This window comes from Anomalospiza imberbis, chromosome Z (assembly GCF_031753505.1).
Source record: "Anomalospiza imberbis isolate Cuckoo-Finch-1a 21T00152 chromosome Z, ASM3175350v1, whole genome shotgun sequence".
Taxonomy (NCBI): Eukaryota; Metazoa; Chordata; class Aves; order Passeriformes; family Viduidae; genus Anomalospiza; species Anomalospiza imberbis.
This window is the reverse complement of record NC_089721.1, coordinates 24,838,148-24,853,867: the sequence shown is the minus strand read 5'-3', so window position 1 is coordinate 24,853,867 and position 15,720 is coordinate 24,838,148. Positions and strand designations below refer to the sequence as shown.

Genomic DNA, 15,720 nt, shown 5'->3' with positions numbered 1-15,720 from the left:
GCTCTTATTCGCTCCATCAATATTCTTTTAACATACAGCATACAAAAGGATTTTTGTTTCCTTTAATATTCCATCGTACAATATCCAAATATGAGATACTGGATATCATACAGAGTGTGACATTCAATAGTACAAACAGATTAAATGTGCTAGTGTCTGTAGAAGAACAAGAGTCAGAGGCTTCTAGCTGAATCAAGTTGTCTTGATTTCAGTCTTGCTTTGTGAGATTGTCTTATGCATGTACTAAGTGTGATAATTCATGTGAACATGACCAGCACTATACAGTCAACATGGCATTTCATGTAGAATCTTGGAGTGTGGACACAGTAATTTGTCAGTGAAAGGGCTTGAAGAACAGAAGAATACAGAAAGCTGTTGAAGAGAAATTTTCATTATGAGATCAGTGATTCAGAGGGCATATATTTAAAGATAATTGAAAAGATACTGGCCATGAGATGAATGAATTTAGGAGGACAGTACAGGAAGTCAAATTCAAAAGAAAGCAAAATAATGTATTATATTGACAGTACTAGAATATTGACTGAAGTTTTCACTTTTTGATAGTAATGCTAATAGATAGAATTTTTTCATCTCATTTTTCAAATCTTAATTATACATAGACCCTGCCATCCATTGGGTCATTCTGAGTATTAAGCAGCAGGTTTGACCTTTAACAAACATGGAGACATCTAAAAAAAACTAAGTGTTTTAGGTTTATTTAAAATTTGTTTATTTAAAAAAAAAAAAAGTTTCTGGATTTAGGAGCTGGGTGTTGGGCTTTCTAAAATGTTTTCCTGTTCAGCAGAGTTAGTTGTTGTGTTTCAACCTAATTGGGTATCATGTAACCAGTTGCCTTTGCTCTGGGTAGCTGAGAAGTTTTTCAGGAGTAACTCACAATGGCTGCAGACTTTCACTGGAATTTGCTCCTGCAGTTCTTGCAGTAACTTCTTTTACAGTAACTTTTTCTGCCATGAGTTTAAAAAACCCCACCTTTAAACAACTTACTTACGTAGAAGGAGACGTGCTCTTTGTACGTATTTGGTAGTATTTTGATTTTGTTTTTTTGGGTGGTGCAGTGTAGCTAAAATTTTATGCTTCCAGAACTAAGTATTGCCTTTTGTGCATTTTATGCAATTAATAATACTTCCAACATTAAATGTGGTTCTTTGCAAAGACAAGCAATTTTATGACTTTCAGTGTGTTTACAACATTTGGCTTTTTTCCCAAAGATATTAAAAATCTTCTGTGTTTGAAAAGATGTGTAAACCAGAGTATTACTGCCTTATATACTTCAGTCCTGTTTAATGAGAGGTAGATTGATGCACATTTATGGGTGTTTTAACATAACTTTAAGACAGACATTTACATGGTTTGTCTTCTATTCAATTCATAGTTTTTGAATTAAATTATACAGCCCTGATTTCCTAACAGAGTGAAAAATAGGCTGTCTTATCATAGTGAGATCAGAATACTGTATTTTTCATGCAAAAAATCAATACAAATATTTTTTTTTAAATTATGGTTGCTTTCTTCTTTGAAAATACATTTTCCAAGTAAAAAAGTTAACAAATGTGTACAGAACCAGCAAGAGAACTTATTTATGCTTTAGATAATATCTACTAATTCAATCTTAATTTTGTTTCTAGTATTATGCTATTACTGGGAGAATAGGGTTTATTTCTTAATTGGGGTGGAGTTTCAGTGTTGTGTAGAGTAACATAATGGTGTAGTAAAATTTTGGTCTTTGGAGCTGTAGATTTGTATTACAATGAAAATGTATGCCTGTAGGTTCTATAATATTAACATCTCTCTCTCCCTATGCTAGTTTGAGGTTACTTACCAAAGTAGTGGAGTGAGAACACATGTGACATTCTAAAACTCAACATTGTGAACAGGCTATGAAAATAAAGGAAATGGACATGGATCAAGTAGAAAAGCATTGAGAAGAAACAGTGTAGATCTGAAACCAGATTTTGAACAGCAGATGACAAGGTGTGAATGCAGTTTGTGATTTAATCTCTAAAGTAGTGTTTGTAGGGAGTCTGAGGATATCACTAACCAGCTATGTTTTGGCAAAGGGGAATTTTTGGTGAGAATTTGTGAGAATTTCAGAAAAATAACTCAGGTTTAAATAGGATCATATTTTTGTGCAAGATGTCAGAGAACCAAGACTTCCCTTCAGTGTCCCTGGAATTTTGTGACTGAGCAGGGAAGTCTGCATTTTAGCTCTAAATACCAATCCTAGTATTCAGTCTAGTAATGCTAATTACAAGGGAAAGAATTGGGTGCATTGTTACATCGTAGGTACAGCTGTTCTAATGATTTCAATGTCTCATTTTACTAGAAAAATTATGACGTTCCAGAAGACAATACTTCAGAGAAGAAAGTTGTTAAGGAAAGGCAAGAAATGTTGAAGAACAGTAAGCAACATCATCTGTATGTTATACATCCTGTGACCCAGAGAAGCAAAAAAGTACACAGAGTGGGTTCAACCACCTTCATGATTGGAAGGACACCCAAAGGAATACGCAGGTGAGACTGTTTTGGTGTGCTGGAAGTAAAATTTTAAGGTTGAAACAGACTTCCTTTTGAGTAGTTGTATTTGTCTTTGTTTCAACCCTATCTCAGGCAATACTGTTATTTTCTATGGCAAGAATGGAATTAGTGGGAAACTTTGACTCACACTACTCTGTGAGTACTGTAATTGATTAATAAAATGAATTGAATCCACAAATTACTTGAACGTGTTGATTCAATGGTCATATATTACATAACTCTGTAAATGTCATCACCCTGAGTATTCGTATTACGTGTATCCTGGGCTACTACAAAACAGTGTTTAAGCTGTATAGAAAAGAGGGATTTTGTAACATTAGCTTCTGACTGCCTACTGATTTTACCCAGATTTCATCATTTGCATTGAATGGCTGTTAAAAAAACTGGGCTTCATGTTTCTTTTTTAGCATGGGGCTCAGTATTTTTTGATATTTCTTTTTAATGCTTTTTCCCCCCTTTTATATTTGGAGGAATAATAATTTTTTGTTTCCTTGTTTTCTGTTTTCCCAAATGATTGCTGTTATGAATATTAATTTCTGTCGTTATGTAGATTGAAGTTCAATAAAAATAGCCCGGTGGTTTGTGAAAATAGAAAGTGGAAAGCTGTAGCTAGCTAAGCAAACCTACAGAACAGGTATTTGGTATATATTTTCAATTTGCCTTGAGACAAGTAAATTACTATGTGAAAGTTGGTATCTAGGTAAAGCCTGTAAGCATTCAGAAGCTGTCATATCTGCTAGCTGGCTTCAGTTGTCCATATGTTATTGTCAAAGTGCCAATAATTGTCGGGTTTTTTTACTATTATAGACACTGAAAATTATAAACATTTATTTATAAATAAGTATTTATAATTTTCAGTGGTATAATAGTATGTAAAGGAGAACCCTTCATTCTAAAAATGTTCAAAATCATAATTAGTTATGAAAAATTTATTGAAGTAAAATTTTCAAAGGTAGTGAAGTGACTAAGATCCTCAAGCCATAGCTAGCAAAAAACTTAAACAATTCATTCTTGAGCACTGAGCAGGTTATCTATTAGCACCTGGCATGCAATTAGACTTTGTAGTACATGTGGATGTGCTACGGAGTGAATGAAGTTGATTACATGCCTCAGTTTGTTTTAGCGCAGAGTGGGAAGCTGTCTGCAGTCACCACAGTCAATCTTACTCCCTTTTGGAGCCCTCATAACAGGAAAGGCAACATGTTTCATATCTTTTCTCCAACATGGGATTGTAAAACTACCTTTCCAGCCTTCCAGTAAGGTTCCCTGACCTCAGACTAGGGCTAACTCAATTAGAGTGATCTATTTTAATTAGAGCTTCACTTTTCAGCAGAAACAAATATTCCATAACTCACTGGGTAAGATGATGTGGACAGTGTCTCCTGTGCATGCATTTATCCAATTTTTGTTTAGCATGTCTTCTTTAAAAGGACTTAGTACAACTATTTCCTCCCCATTTCCCCCACCTCCTTATTAAGGGTGTTAGCATAACACATTTTTCCTTCTTGGTAATTACAGGAGACAATTTGAGGAAATGGTATCTCACTTTAATATGGGATCAGTGAAGGACCTTGCAGAACATATTGCAAAAGCTACATCAGAAACCAGGCAGAAGCTGTTGAAGGAATACTATGTTTCCAAGCATCCAGAGATGGAGTCTTTCTTCTCACTTGAAATACCAGCAGAAGCTTCACATAACTGTGAGGAAAGAGTACTGGGTACAACACACTCCAGAAAAAGAAAATCCATTGTTAATTTTGGGAGATCTGAGTCTAGACCTTCATCAACTAAAGGACTACTTCTGAGTGGAACTACAAAAACACAGACCCAGGAGAGCCATATAGGAGAAACAGAACAACTTCATAAGGACTCCTACTTGCAAGATATGTTTGTTGATGCAAAATATAAACAATCACCCACTGTTGCTACTCAACATATCCAAAGAAGAAGCAGTCAGGCATTCAAGGATTTTATGACATGTGGCTCATTAAGCAGTAAATCAGAAATAATTGAGGTGTTGCCTATAAAAAGTTGTGAAGGACAGCAAGACTCAGAAAAAACACAGCTACCAAAGGAAAGATCCGTGTCTCAGTCAGAAAATGGGGAGAGAAAAGCTCAGATTTGCAAGAAAAATTCTTTTGTGGACTTACTTGGAGATACGTCTATTCTTGATGAAATCTTCAGAAATGATGGAAATGGGTCTACAGGATCACCAAGGAGATTCTCTTCAAGACAAGCAGACAAATCAAAGGGGAGACCAAAAGATTTCTGGGATATGCTGAATGAACAGAATGAGGACAGCCTCAGAAAGCTCACAGATATAGCAGTCATAGAGAAGCTTTGTGAAAGGGCTCCTCATTCCTCAGTGACAGAAGAGAGAGAAGTGTGTGAAAGTTCTCTTTGGAAAAGAAATGAAAGTTTTTTGTGGAAAAAATACAGTGCAGATGATTGAGATGAACCATCCACTGCTAAATTTTGTAAAGTAGTAAAATGAAAGTTTTCTATGGAAGTTGCAGTATAACTATTTTATTTGAACTTTGACAGCATTATGCCACAATGAAATTAAATGTAAAATGATGAATTCATATTTATAGTGATACAGAATTACATTTTACAAGTAATTATTTACTTGTAATTATTTACTAGTGAATATGTATGCATTTACATATGCAGAGTCATATGTGCATAGTCATGCATACTGTCATACTGTATGTTGTAACCTATGAGATGTAATGATTTTATATTAAATTTTTTTAGAATTTTCTGAGTGCACTCTACTTTCTTTAATTCTGATTATATTCCTAGGCTCAACAGAAGTACTAAGTAATTTTTTCCCTTTACTTAAATTTGGACATTGGCAGTCATCTCAACACAATTTAGAAATAACAGGATTTGACAATGATACTGCATATATTTTCTGAGGTGCTAGAGACTGGATGACTTCCTGAGACAGGGATGATATCTCTGTGTCTAGTAGCTTTTGATGGATTCCCATCCTCCATGATTTGGCTCAGTCTCTGAAGCTGTGGACCTTTGAAATCTTCATAGTATCCTATAAAAGTGAGTTTCTCAGCTTGGTTGATATGAAGAACCACCAAGTTTTTTTATTTCATCTTTCTCACATGAAAAAAACATTAAATTATGTTAGGGGTCAAATTTCATCTCATTACACTTTCATCTCCCTTTTTCTATAGATTTCTGTCATGTCTTTGTCAGAGAATATGCAGCACAGTGTATGTATTGGAAATAAGCAGTACAGTGTATATGTGATAAGGAATTTCAACCTCTTGACAGGTTATTATCTTACATGTGGAATACTGGATGTAATAAAACTTCCTAATGAAAACTACTCTTCACAGGTTGGAAGAGTGTAAGATACTCGGTGTCATATCTCATTTGCCAAGTAGTCTGTCACATTTTTCAGTGCTACAGGACCATGTGAAGAGTACCTTGTAACACATAACTAGAAGAGACCTGGGTTTCATATTGCTCTGGAAGCCTTAACCCTAATTTATGATTTTTGTAAGCATTAGTATATGGGTTTACATTGAATATACTGTATAAATTGTTTTATGTGAAAGTTACATTTATGAAATTTTAAAACCCTGGACACTGAACCTTCACAGCAGCAGTCTGTGAATGGTGGTAGTTTTTGTAGTCTGGAAGACTGCCCACTGGAAAATAAGCTTAAATTTGATCTGGAGGAGCTTCTACTTTAGGTCATGGGAAGCTGTTGTAGACAGCACATATTATAAGTGGAAACCATCTAAAATCCTGATTGTGAAATTTGACTTAACTACCTGAAACAAGGATCTGAGTATTTAGCATAAATGTTAAGTAATAAAAGCTTTGGGTTTTACAGCTAGCTAATATAAGTAAGAGTAATGTGTTCCCTTTTTCTTACTCTGAATATATGCTGTTACCACTTTACCAAATGGTATAATGGTCAGCTTTTGGAACAGCTTTTCAAGAAGAAGTATGAACTAAGAAGGAAAAAGAAGAAGCTGTAAGTTCTTACTCATTGGTACACTGGAACTGTGTAAAGCTAAAGGAAGTCAGCCTAAGCTAGGTAATATCTACACCCTCACTGGTGTTAATAAATATGAGATAAATTAAGGCCTTTTGTTCATGGCATCAGTATTGATTTTATTTACAGGTTAGTGTTCTTATGCTTAGAGACGCAAACTGCTTTTTAGGTAAGAAAGTTTGGTGGAATAAAAACTGTGGTCATCAAATACATTAAAAAAGAGGAAGGGAATAACCCCTTTGTGTGTAGAGCAAAAAGAAGAGTTAAGTGGCTTAAATTGCACCAAAGATAATTGAAGTAATGTCTAGGTTTGGAAAGACAGGTGCCTGCTAAAGAAGGCAAGAGCCTCCCCTGAAACAGAAAAAATGTAAACCCCTTCCCTCCGAATTTTTATAAAATTGAAATTAAGGGGGGTCTCGGGTAAAAATATGGGAGTAAGAAAAACAGTTCTTTATTAGGGAAGAAAATAAAAAGATAACATAAAAAATGCAGTAAACCAAAACAACACTGACAGAGTCAGAATACAACCTGACACCCTGTTGGACAGGGTGTTGGTAGCAGTCTAATTGGAATTGTGGCTGCAGTCCTCCTGGACTGGCAGGTGTGATTCTGCTGGAGTAGCGATCTTGTAGAAAAAAGGGTGCAGTCTTCCTCTGAGGAGGCAGTGGGAGAGGCAGCTCTTCCTCTGGGAAAATCCAGCGTAGAAAAAGCTGCGCAGCTGGGCCAGAATCTCAAGACTATATATGCAGGTAGAAACGCTTGGCTCCTCCCTCTGGGAGGAGCATCTCACAATGGGATGTTACAGTTCTTATCAGTCATGCAGTGACACTCAATGGCTCATTATCAGCAGATGTCTCCCTGGAGGGAGGATTGATTGTGGAAGAGATAAGGAAAATCTGCCCACTTAACAGAAGACAATGCCATATGGATGGCAAATAGGATGCATCTTGCTTTTCAATCTGAGACAAGTAAGATAATATAGAAAGAAACCCTGTAGGGAGTTAAACCGTTGTGTAGTGCCAGTATTTGACATAATCAAGAATAGGAGAGAAAAGTACCTGCTAAAAGTTGTGTGGATGAAACTGTCCTTGTTTTAGGCCAGAAGGAGGGACTCATAACCTCCACCTGAGGGCCAGAAGGGGCTAGATAACCTTGTTCCATTTCAGCTCATATTGGTGTACTGAAGGAAGGCTTCACCTTAGCACCATATTTGTCAGTCATGGTGTGAATCAGTAGGTGCTAGACAGAGCAAAATCTGATTGGGGTAGGTAAGATTTCTATTGATGACCAAGTATGAAGTTGTCATCATTTTCCTGAAGTAATCAGGAAATTATGTTTCTCTTACAAGGTGATGGTATGCATAAATCAAAACTTCCATTCATGTGCATCTTTTATTCATATGTATGCCAAATACAGACAGTATATTTGTGGAAATCTATTTGTTATATGCAATTGAATTGAGCTATGGGAACATGTCTTGAGGTAAGATTTATGTCACTGTTACTTCCTGCAAATTTAATGTATTTTACAAGGAAATATCACCTAAACCATAAATATTGCAACTTAGTGCCCTAGGGATCTGCCTGTAAAATATTTTGGTTTGTCAAGACACCTGTATAGTTTTAAAAAACGAACCTACACAAATTAAAAAATGAAGAATTTTACCTGCATTTGAGGACATAGTCTTCAAATATTAGAACTGAAAAGATCAATTCTGTCTTCTTAGAAATCTGTGATTATCATTTTGATTTGCTTTAAAAACAAAAGGTGTGGAGTTCATACTTCCATGTGCAGGTTCCATGCAGAAAGGGATGGACTACAGGAAAACTCTAACAACCTTCTGGCATAAGGAAATAGCTTCATGGTAGTTGTTACCTGATCTGAATATAAATCATCCAGGAGACGGGTTGTCATTGTTTTCATGTGGAAATGACTTGGTAGGTTTTACTATTCTTGATTGCAGTTTGCCCTTGATTGCCTTGATTGCCCTTGTTTTTTTACTCATTGGTGTTCCTATGGGTCTGGATGTGGGTCCCTGACCTTGCAGGTGGTACCAATACTTCCAGTATTGCCTTCAATAGAAATTCTTTAACTGGAATAAAAAACAGGTTGCCAGTGAAATAGTAAAAAATTTGGCCCTGTCTGTGCTAACAAACGCAGCTATCCCAACAACAATCTTACAAGACCTAGTTAAAGACAGTGTGTGTTCTGAGTGTGATTTGCAGTGTAGTTTAGATCATAAGATATTTTGCAAACTAGGGCTATACTTAGAACTGCATTTGGCAGTAGCTTTATGGTACACAGATTCCATATTTGATCTGGGGGAGGGAGACTGAATAATTTCAGATAATTAATATATTTGAGAAAGAGTGTAGATGCAAACAGTTGTCAACACATTAAGACAGTTTGAAAGGGTACATTTTAACTTTAGCAGGTCATGACTTCGAGCACCAGAAGACAGACTGATGACAGTGCCATGGCTTTAGCACAGGGAGTAAAAATCAGCATTACAAAGAGGAAAGGGTGATTGGTAATAACATAATCAGAGTATCACAGGATAATTCAAAGGTGATAATACAGTTACTATGTAAGAAAAAGATTACTTAAGATACTTCCTTAGATATATTAACTGCAGAAGAAGATTTTGTTCTTCCAAAGAAGCATTTAACTGCCTTTGCTGCTACATATTTTTCCATTCCTGCAGTGTCCTGCATATCTTATTCACTGCATACCTTCCAGCTTATGCAACAAATGACGTAATACTATTACAAATACTCTCTCCTTGTGTTTGCACATTCCCCAGTTCAGTACATCTTGACTTGGTCCATTCTATAAAAAAAGTAATGGCCACTTAAGTGGATATAATGTCAGAATCTACCTTTCTTATGAAGGTACCTGAAAAGTAGATAATTGGCTAGGGATGACTAAGGAGATGCAATTTCTGCTGTTGAAACTGCATGTCTGGATTGCAGATGAGAAAGGTAGGCAGTGATTCGAAGCATTTAAGAGACATGCTTCTTGTCGTGGAGATCATGTGTGGATCATAGCAGTGTCCTTGTGAGTCTATATCACACAAGGACAAGTGTATGATTCTGACAGCTAATTCTGAAAGGGGAAGAAAGGGCATCTAAACAGATGATTGGAGGGCTTCAGAGTTTGTTTGCGTGGCATCCTAACCTTTGGTTGGCATCAGAAAGCTGAATTTCCTTTTCAAAGACCAAGTGAAGACTGTGCTCTGAAATAAAAGACTTAATTGAATGTAAGCATGATGTATATGCATGATACTTGAGGACAAATTGTCTCAGTTGTTCTCTGAGTTTGCCTGAGCTGAGAGGATGGAATTGAGTGGTCAGAACCTGACCTAGTGTCTGTGTCAACACACAGTATGACTGAATTGAAACTCTACACAAAACTTGCACAAGCTGGACCATAAGCAGGCACACTGCACTAAAGCATTGTTTTCTGAAAATATGCAGAGGCAGCTTAATTATGTTAAAATCTGCATTGGTCTGTTGTAGCATGTCACAATGGCTGAATGTTATTTGTGTATTTAATAGCAGCATTCTCAGTCCCTAACACTATACTTGGTGAAGACAGTGACCTATCAATGGGGATAGCTGAGATGCTAAACAAATACCAGCTAACCTCAGAGTGAATCTGTTTTTTCTTCAACAGAACTGTTTATACTAGAAGGGTTTTATTCCCCTTTGTTTGCATTGAGTTGTTTCCATCATGTGAATGCTCATGTAAACATGATCTACTGTATCATCCTGAAAATCATTCCATGCTACTTACTTTAAAAACAAATACCATATGTCTATTTATATTGTGTGAGGTAAGTGCTCACAACTGTCATCAGGACTTGCCTCTCCACGATTCAGACTATGATGGAACTTATGTGACAGTTTCTGCTTGTTCTGGTTTATAACTGCAGCAAGGAAAACATTCATACTGTGGTCTGATTGGAAATGTAATTTAATTACCTCTGAGAAAGCTGTTTTCTTAAAATGTCTCTTTTGTGCTTTTGTCTCTTCACCTCCACAGCAGACTCAGAGATTAGCTTGGCTTGATCCTTCGATATACATATACTGTAATAGCATAACTAGAGGCATTAATGCTCCTCTTGACTCTCTGCCTTCACTGTTTTGTAGTTGTGGTTATATATATTGCTGTAATTACAATACACTAATTCTAATTTAAGAGTCTCATACTTGGAGGGAGTATTGAGGAATATCTCCTCATTAGTAAAATATTGAGGTTCTGTTCTTCTTCTGATGCATCACTCTGCACTATTTAGAAAAAAAAAAAAGCCTGTGTTCCTTGTAATGGACATTTCCTTTACATTACTATGTGCCCTAATCATTAGAGGTAGATAATATATATTTTATAGATCTGTATTTATTTATGTAGTCTTTATATTATATACTATATATAACTATGTATATATAAATTAGAATTATACTATATAATCAACTTCTAGCATACAGTACAAGAAATTATGAAATAAATATTTTATGCCTGAGGCAAAAGAAATATTAGGTATTTTATCTTAATATTTGACATACTGCTGTTTGAACCTTGGGAACACAGAATAATTTGGTGGTTTAGAATTTCATGGTTCTATCAAATTGTAACTGGTTAATTTGCCATTTGATAATCTTCTATGTCAAACCTTAGGCAGATGAGAAACCATTGAAAAATTGTAACATTAGAAATACCTGAATTCAGTGCCATTCATCTCTCTGATTGTTTGTAAACTGTACAGAAGAGAATGTGCAGTCTCTTACTTAGTGCAGTTTCTTAGACTGTGCAGTCTAGGAAGATGTGCTTGGATGAAACGGGTATTTCTCGTGAAACATTTCTGAATAGATTAAGGAATTCTCTTTGTAAATTCGATTTCACTAAAATAAATAGAACCAGTAGAAAGCCACTTAAAAGTGAAGGTTGAACTTACTATTGTTTGTGTAACAAAAAACTTAAAATAAGAATTTAATATTTAATAATTAAATAATCCTCTTTGGTAATGAGAAAAGCTGTTTAAAGTGGTGGGAGTTTTTAAAATGTTTTCATTTACTCTTTGGTTCAAGCATTCTATGCATTAATGTTCATGAATGCCAGTGAAGGGAATAACCTGACTAGTGACTGAAAAAGCCTAAGACATGGAACTTGTTTGCATCTTGAGACCCTGATGTGCAGTGTCAAAACTACCACCCTTACCCTAAGAAAGGTAAAGGTTTAGGTAAAGGTAAAGGTTTTTTCAGAGTTTACTCTGTATGGTTAGGTATTTAGGTTGTGATGATAGGTTGAGCGTGGTTACAATTTTTCATCTCATACATGAAGTCTTTGCTTCTACTATGAGAAGAGACATTTGTAACCTGGTAGTCTTGAGGATTGTGTATCTGAAAATAAAAAATCATGGTAAGAAAATAATTTAGGAAATTTTATGGGAGTTTAAAAAATAGATCAAGACACTTTTATTTTACTTACCATCAAAATCTCAACATCTTAGAAGATACTGTATTTAAGACCCAGGATGAGCAATAAAACCCTCTGTAATTGAATTGCTATACTTTAAGCATGTCACTTTTTAAGCAAAAGTTTATGTTTTGTTGTTTTATTCCTTCAGGGATGAGAAGTGGGAATTCAAAACCTCTGGGAAGCCTCAGTGAAACTGTTTTTCCTGGCAGCAGAGAACTTTAATTTTTAATCTTGCAGGATTACAGCACAACAGATTGGAAGTCTGTGATCTGTGTTTGGCTTTATCTGTTGGTTTTCAGGCAGCAAACTGGGAACTAACTAGAAGAGATTATAACTACCCAGTAGCTTGGTTTGGATGCACTGAGATGGTAGCCCACAGTGCAGCTGTGCTTCACAGCTGCAGAGGCTGCACTGATCTGTGGTGCAACCTGGGATTTCTTCATCCTTGGCTTTGTGCTCAGACAGAGGGGGAAAAGTATAAATCTTAAAGGGAAAGAAATAAAGGGATCTCTTTAGAAATGTGGTGATCTGCAGAGAGGGAGAGTGATGTCTCTGGGAAAAGTTAGTATTGCTAAGCATACAGTAGAAGAGAGGATGCATGAGCGATTGTAATGCTGTAGTTTTCTAGCTTCTGAATGTTTTTATAACTTTATTATTTATCGTGCAGTTCTGAAAAGGTGATTTTGGAAAGCTTACAAACCAAACCATAAAGAGAAGGGTATTCCTTTACTCAGAAGTGATTGATTCCTGTGTGGATCATTATGAAAATTTGGAATCACAATTCCGATAACTTGACCAATTGGAGTTGCTAATAGCAGTGGATTGCGGTCTCTTTTGTAGACTAGCCATTTAGGGGAAGAAAGGATGTAATTGTTAGTAGATGTCACAGAAACTGGTTGAAAACAAAAGAGTGCGGGTGTCTGTGAAATCTTGGTTCTATTCTACAGTTTGGAGACAGTGTTTGTGTATTTAACACAGTGGATCATTATGCCTTGCCTATGTTTCATCTGTCTCTTGAAGTCTGCTCTGCTTTCTATTTCTTTCTTGTTAGCCCAAGCTCTTCAGCTTGTTTCCAAGCTAATGAGTTTCCTCAGTGTCCTGCATGGGCACCATCAATAAGTATTGATGGAACAACAGTAAGGATTTCTCAGCTCTCAGTTCTGGTGCCACAGCAGCTTCTGGGGGCCAGTACTATAAATTGCATGAAAAGACCCAAAATGCTCAAGAAATCCTTTTGTAATTGTGGAGTCACTCAGTTCAGCTGTGGGAAGGACATGCATTTAGTCTGGTGATGGAAGAAGTGTATGAGGCAAGGTAGAAATCTGAACAGTAACAGAAAGTGTTATGCAAAGTTCATTGGTGGAAGTATCACCAGTGTGTATGATATGAGTATAGATGTACATTTGTATGCATAAGCAGATAGTATCAATGGCTCAGATGTGGGATGGTATTACTGATCAGGTACAAGGCAATGGAAAAGGCACAGGAGTCAGTCTGTAAGCACCTATTCTTGTCCTATTTAAGCTTTGCGGGGGCAGTTCAACAGTGGTGCTACAATTGTTAAGCAGGAGAACTCCTTACCTGTTGAAGACAATAAAGCTACTTCTTTTAGTCTAGCACAAAGGAAATATTTAAGGAGGGGTGAGCAGGAGTCCGCCTGCTGTCTTGTTGTTTAAGTGTATTCATTTGGTGTAAGGCTGTGAAGAATTAAGCTTAGGAGGGGATATTGAATCTGTGGAGTAACAGATGTGGAAAAGTTTGCCATTTGCCTCTTCTGTATGTAGTTTGTTCCCAATAGCCATAAAGTATAGTTCCTCTGGTTAGGAGAGGAAAGAGTGTGAGTTTTTAATATGCAGTAAACTTATCTTCCTGGCTTACTTCTTTTTATAATTATAATGGAAAATAATACTTGAAACATTCAGTGATTTTAGCTTAACTAAACAAGTAGTGACAGAACCAACATTAGTCTCTAGGAAAATTGTGGGAAGGACTTCTCATCTCCCTGTGCAGTAAAAATAGCTTTAATATGTTTGCATCAGCAGTTTCTCCTCTTGAAAGTATTTAGATGGCACAGGATTTTTGCTATTTCTCTTTGGCATGGTATGCATATATTGTAGTAATCCATTTTTTTCATCAGTGTGTTACTAATAATGAGCAACCTAAGCTATGAAAACCTCCCTCTGCTCTTAGCTGTAAAAGAATGCTTAAAGGATTTAAAGTTGTCAGTCATCATTTGGTTTTTTAGCAGGAGTGTGTGTATATGTGCACAGGGAGGAGGGGAGGAGAGCCCAAGCCAGAGTTCAGAAATTACACTGTGTGTGTGGTCTGAGGTTATTTCTCATTTCATGAAATGCATGCTTCATTCCTAGCTCCAACAAACTTGCACGTCACTGAATAAGTCCCTTATCCAGTTTCCAAAACACTGAAGAGGTTTGAAAGGGCTCTGTGGGTGGACTGCTACTATCAGCAAAAGCAAATAAAGCTAGCCTATTTAGTTAAGCATTTTTTTAATACTTAAACAGAATAACCGATAGCAACACTTGAACAGTTGTGGCCAGCCAAGGGAAGAGAAGGAAGGGAAAAAAACACACAATTTTAAGCAGTCATACATTAATTAACATTAAAGGCTGCATTATATTTCCTGGTGTGTGAAGATGGTGTCTGATCAGTCCAGGAAGAATACTAGGGAATGATTAAATGAACTGCCTGTGCCTCTAACAGTCCCCTGCGGTCTGCTGGTCACAGTTTATTCAGCATTTCACCTTCCTTTAATCAAAAGCGGTGTAAAATTATTATTGTAAGTCCCAGAAAGATCTATCAAAAGAATCCTTGTATCAAGCTGGTTTGCTGTCCAAAATATGTGAATGGCTCTGCCCTGGAATACTACAAATGTCCAGCAAAAAGCATTATTATAGCAAATTTTATCTCTGTAATAAATTTCAGTATCCAAAATAAATGATGGTTCATTTCAAGGCAGAAAGAAAATACAACAAACAAACAAAATATTACTATTCATTCCATTTGAAATTGTTTGGCCAGAACATGGTTGAATGCTCCAAATCCTGTTTTCAATCCAATATTCAGTGATCAGAATATCTCTATCTTGATACGTTGACTCCAAGTGAGCAGTGTTGCCAGATCCATGTATTTAAAGATTAACTTCATTATAGCTCTGTACTAAATCAAGACAAAAGAATCTCCTTTAAAGTGAATCTTAGACAGAAATCTTGTATCCTGAAAGATCAAGATCTGTGAAAGCCTAGGCAGGGCAAAACGTGATAGCATAATTTGATGAAAGCATCCTGTGACAGATATGCAACAATGGTCTCCTTGCCCTGGGTAGCACAGCTTGGGTCCACACCTCTCAGAGGTCTAGCAGAGTGCATGCCTAGAGGCTTTTGTCCCAAGAGTGAGGTTCCTGCCTCCTTGTGACATGAGAGAGGAAATCATCAGGTTGTAGATAGGGGGTTGTGCTGAATCCTTTGCAACCCAGAATACAACTTCAATTACTTCTCACCTCCCAGTACCAATGTTAAATTAGGTGCCAAAGTCTCATGCTCTGAATAAACAGTAGAGAAATTAATGTTACCAAGAGGCTGTTGTATCGTAGGGAAGAGGCAAGAGGTATTAGATGGTTTTATTTCCTTTGTGACATTAGC

At 36.4% G+C, this 15,720-nt stretch overlaps 1 protein-coding gene across 3 annotated transcripts in view; it reads left to right on the top strand.

The window, feature by feature from the left end:
* ERCC6L2 (ERCC excision repair 6 like 2) overlaps positions 1 to 15,720 on the top strand; it is a 112,290-nt gene that overhangs the window by 49,161 nt on the left and 47,409 nt on the right. The window contains exons 18-19 of one of the 3 annotated variants that reach the window (XM_068176800.1): positions 2,345 to 2,532; positions 4,075 to 6,672. The exons of 1 other annotated variant lie outside the window; for it this stretch is intronic. In XM_068176800.1, coding sequence (XP_068032901.1) covers positions 2,345 to 2,532; positions 4,075 to 5,008 — 1,122 coding nt within the window. In that variant the 3' untranslated portion in view covers positions 5,009 to 6,672. Of the gene's footprint in view, positions 1 to 1,825; positions 1,993 to 2,344; positions 2,533 to 4,074; positions 6,673 to 15,720 lie in introns of those variants that run through there. One more of the 3 variants, XM_068176802.1, reaches the window with a different exon arrangement.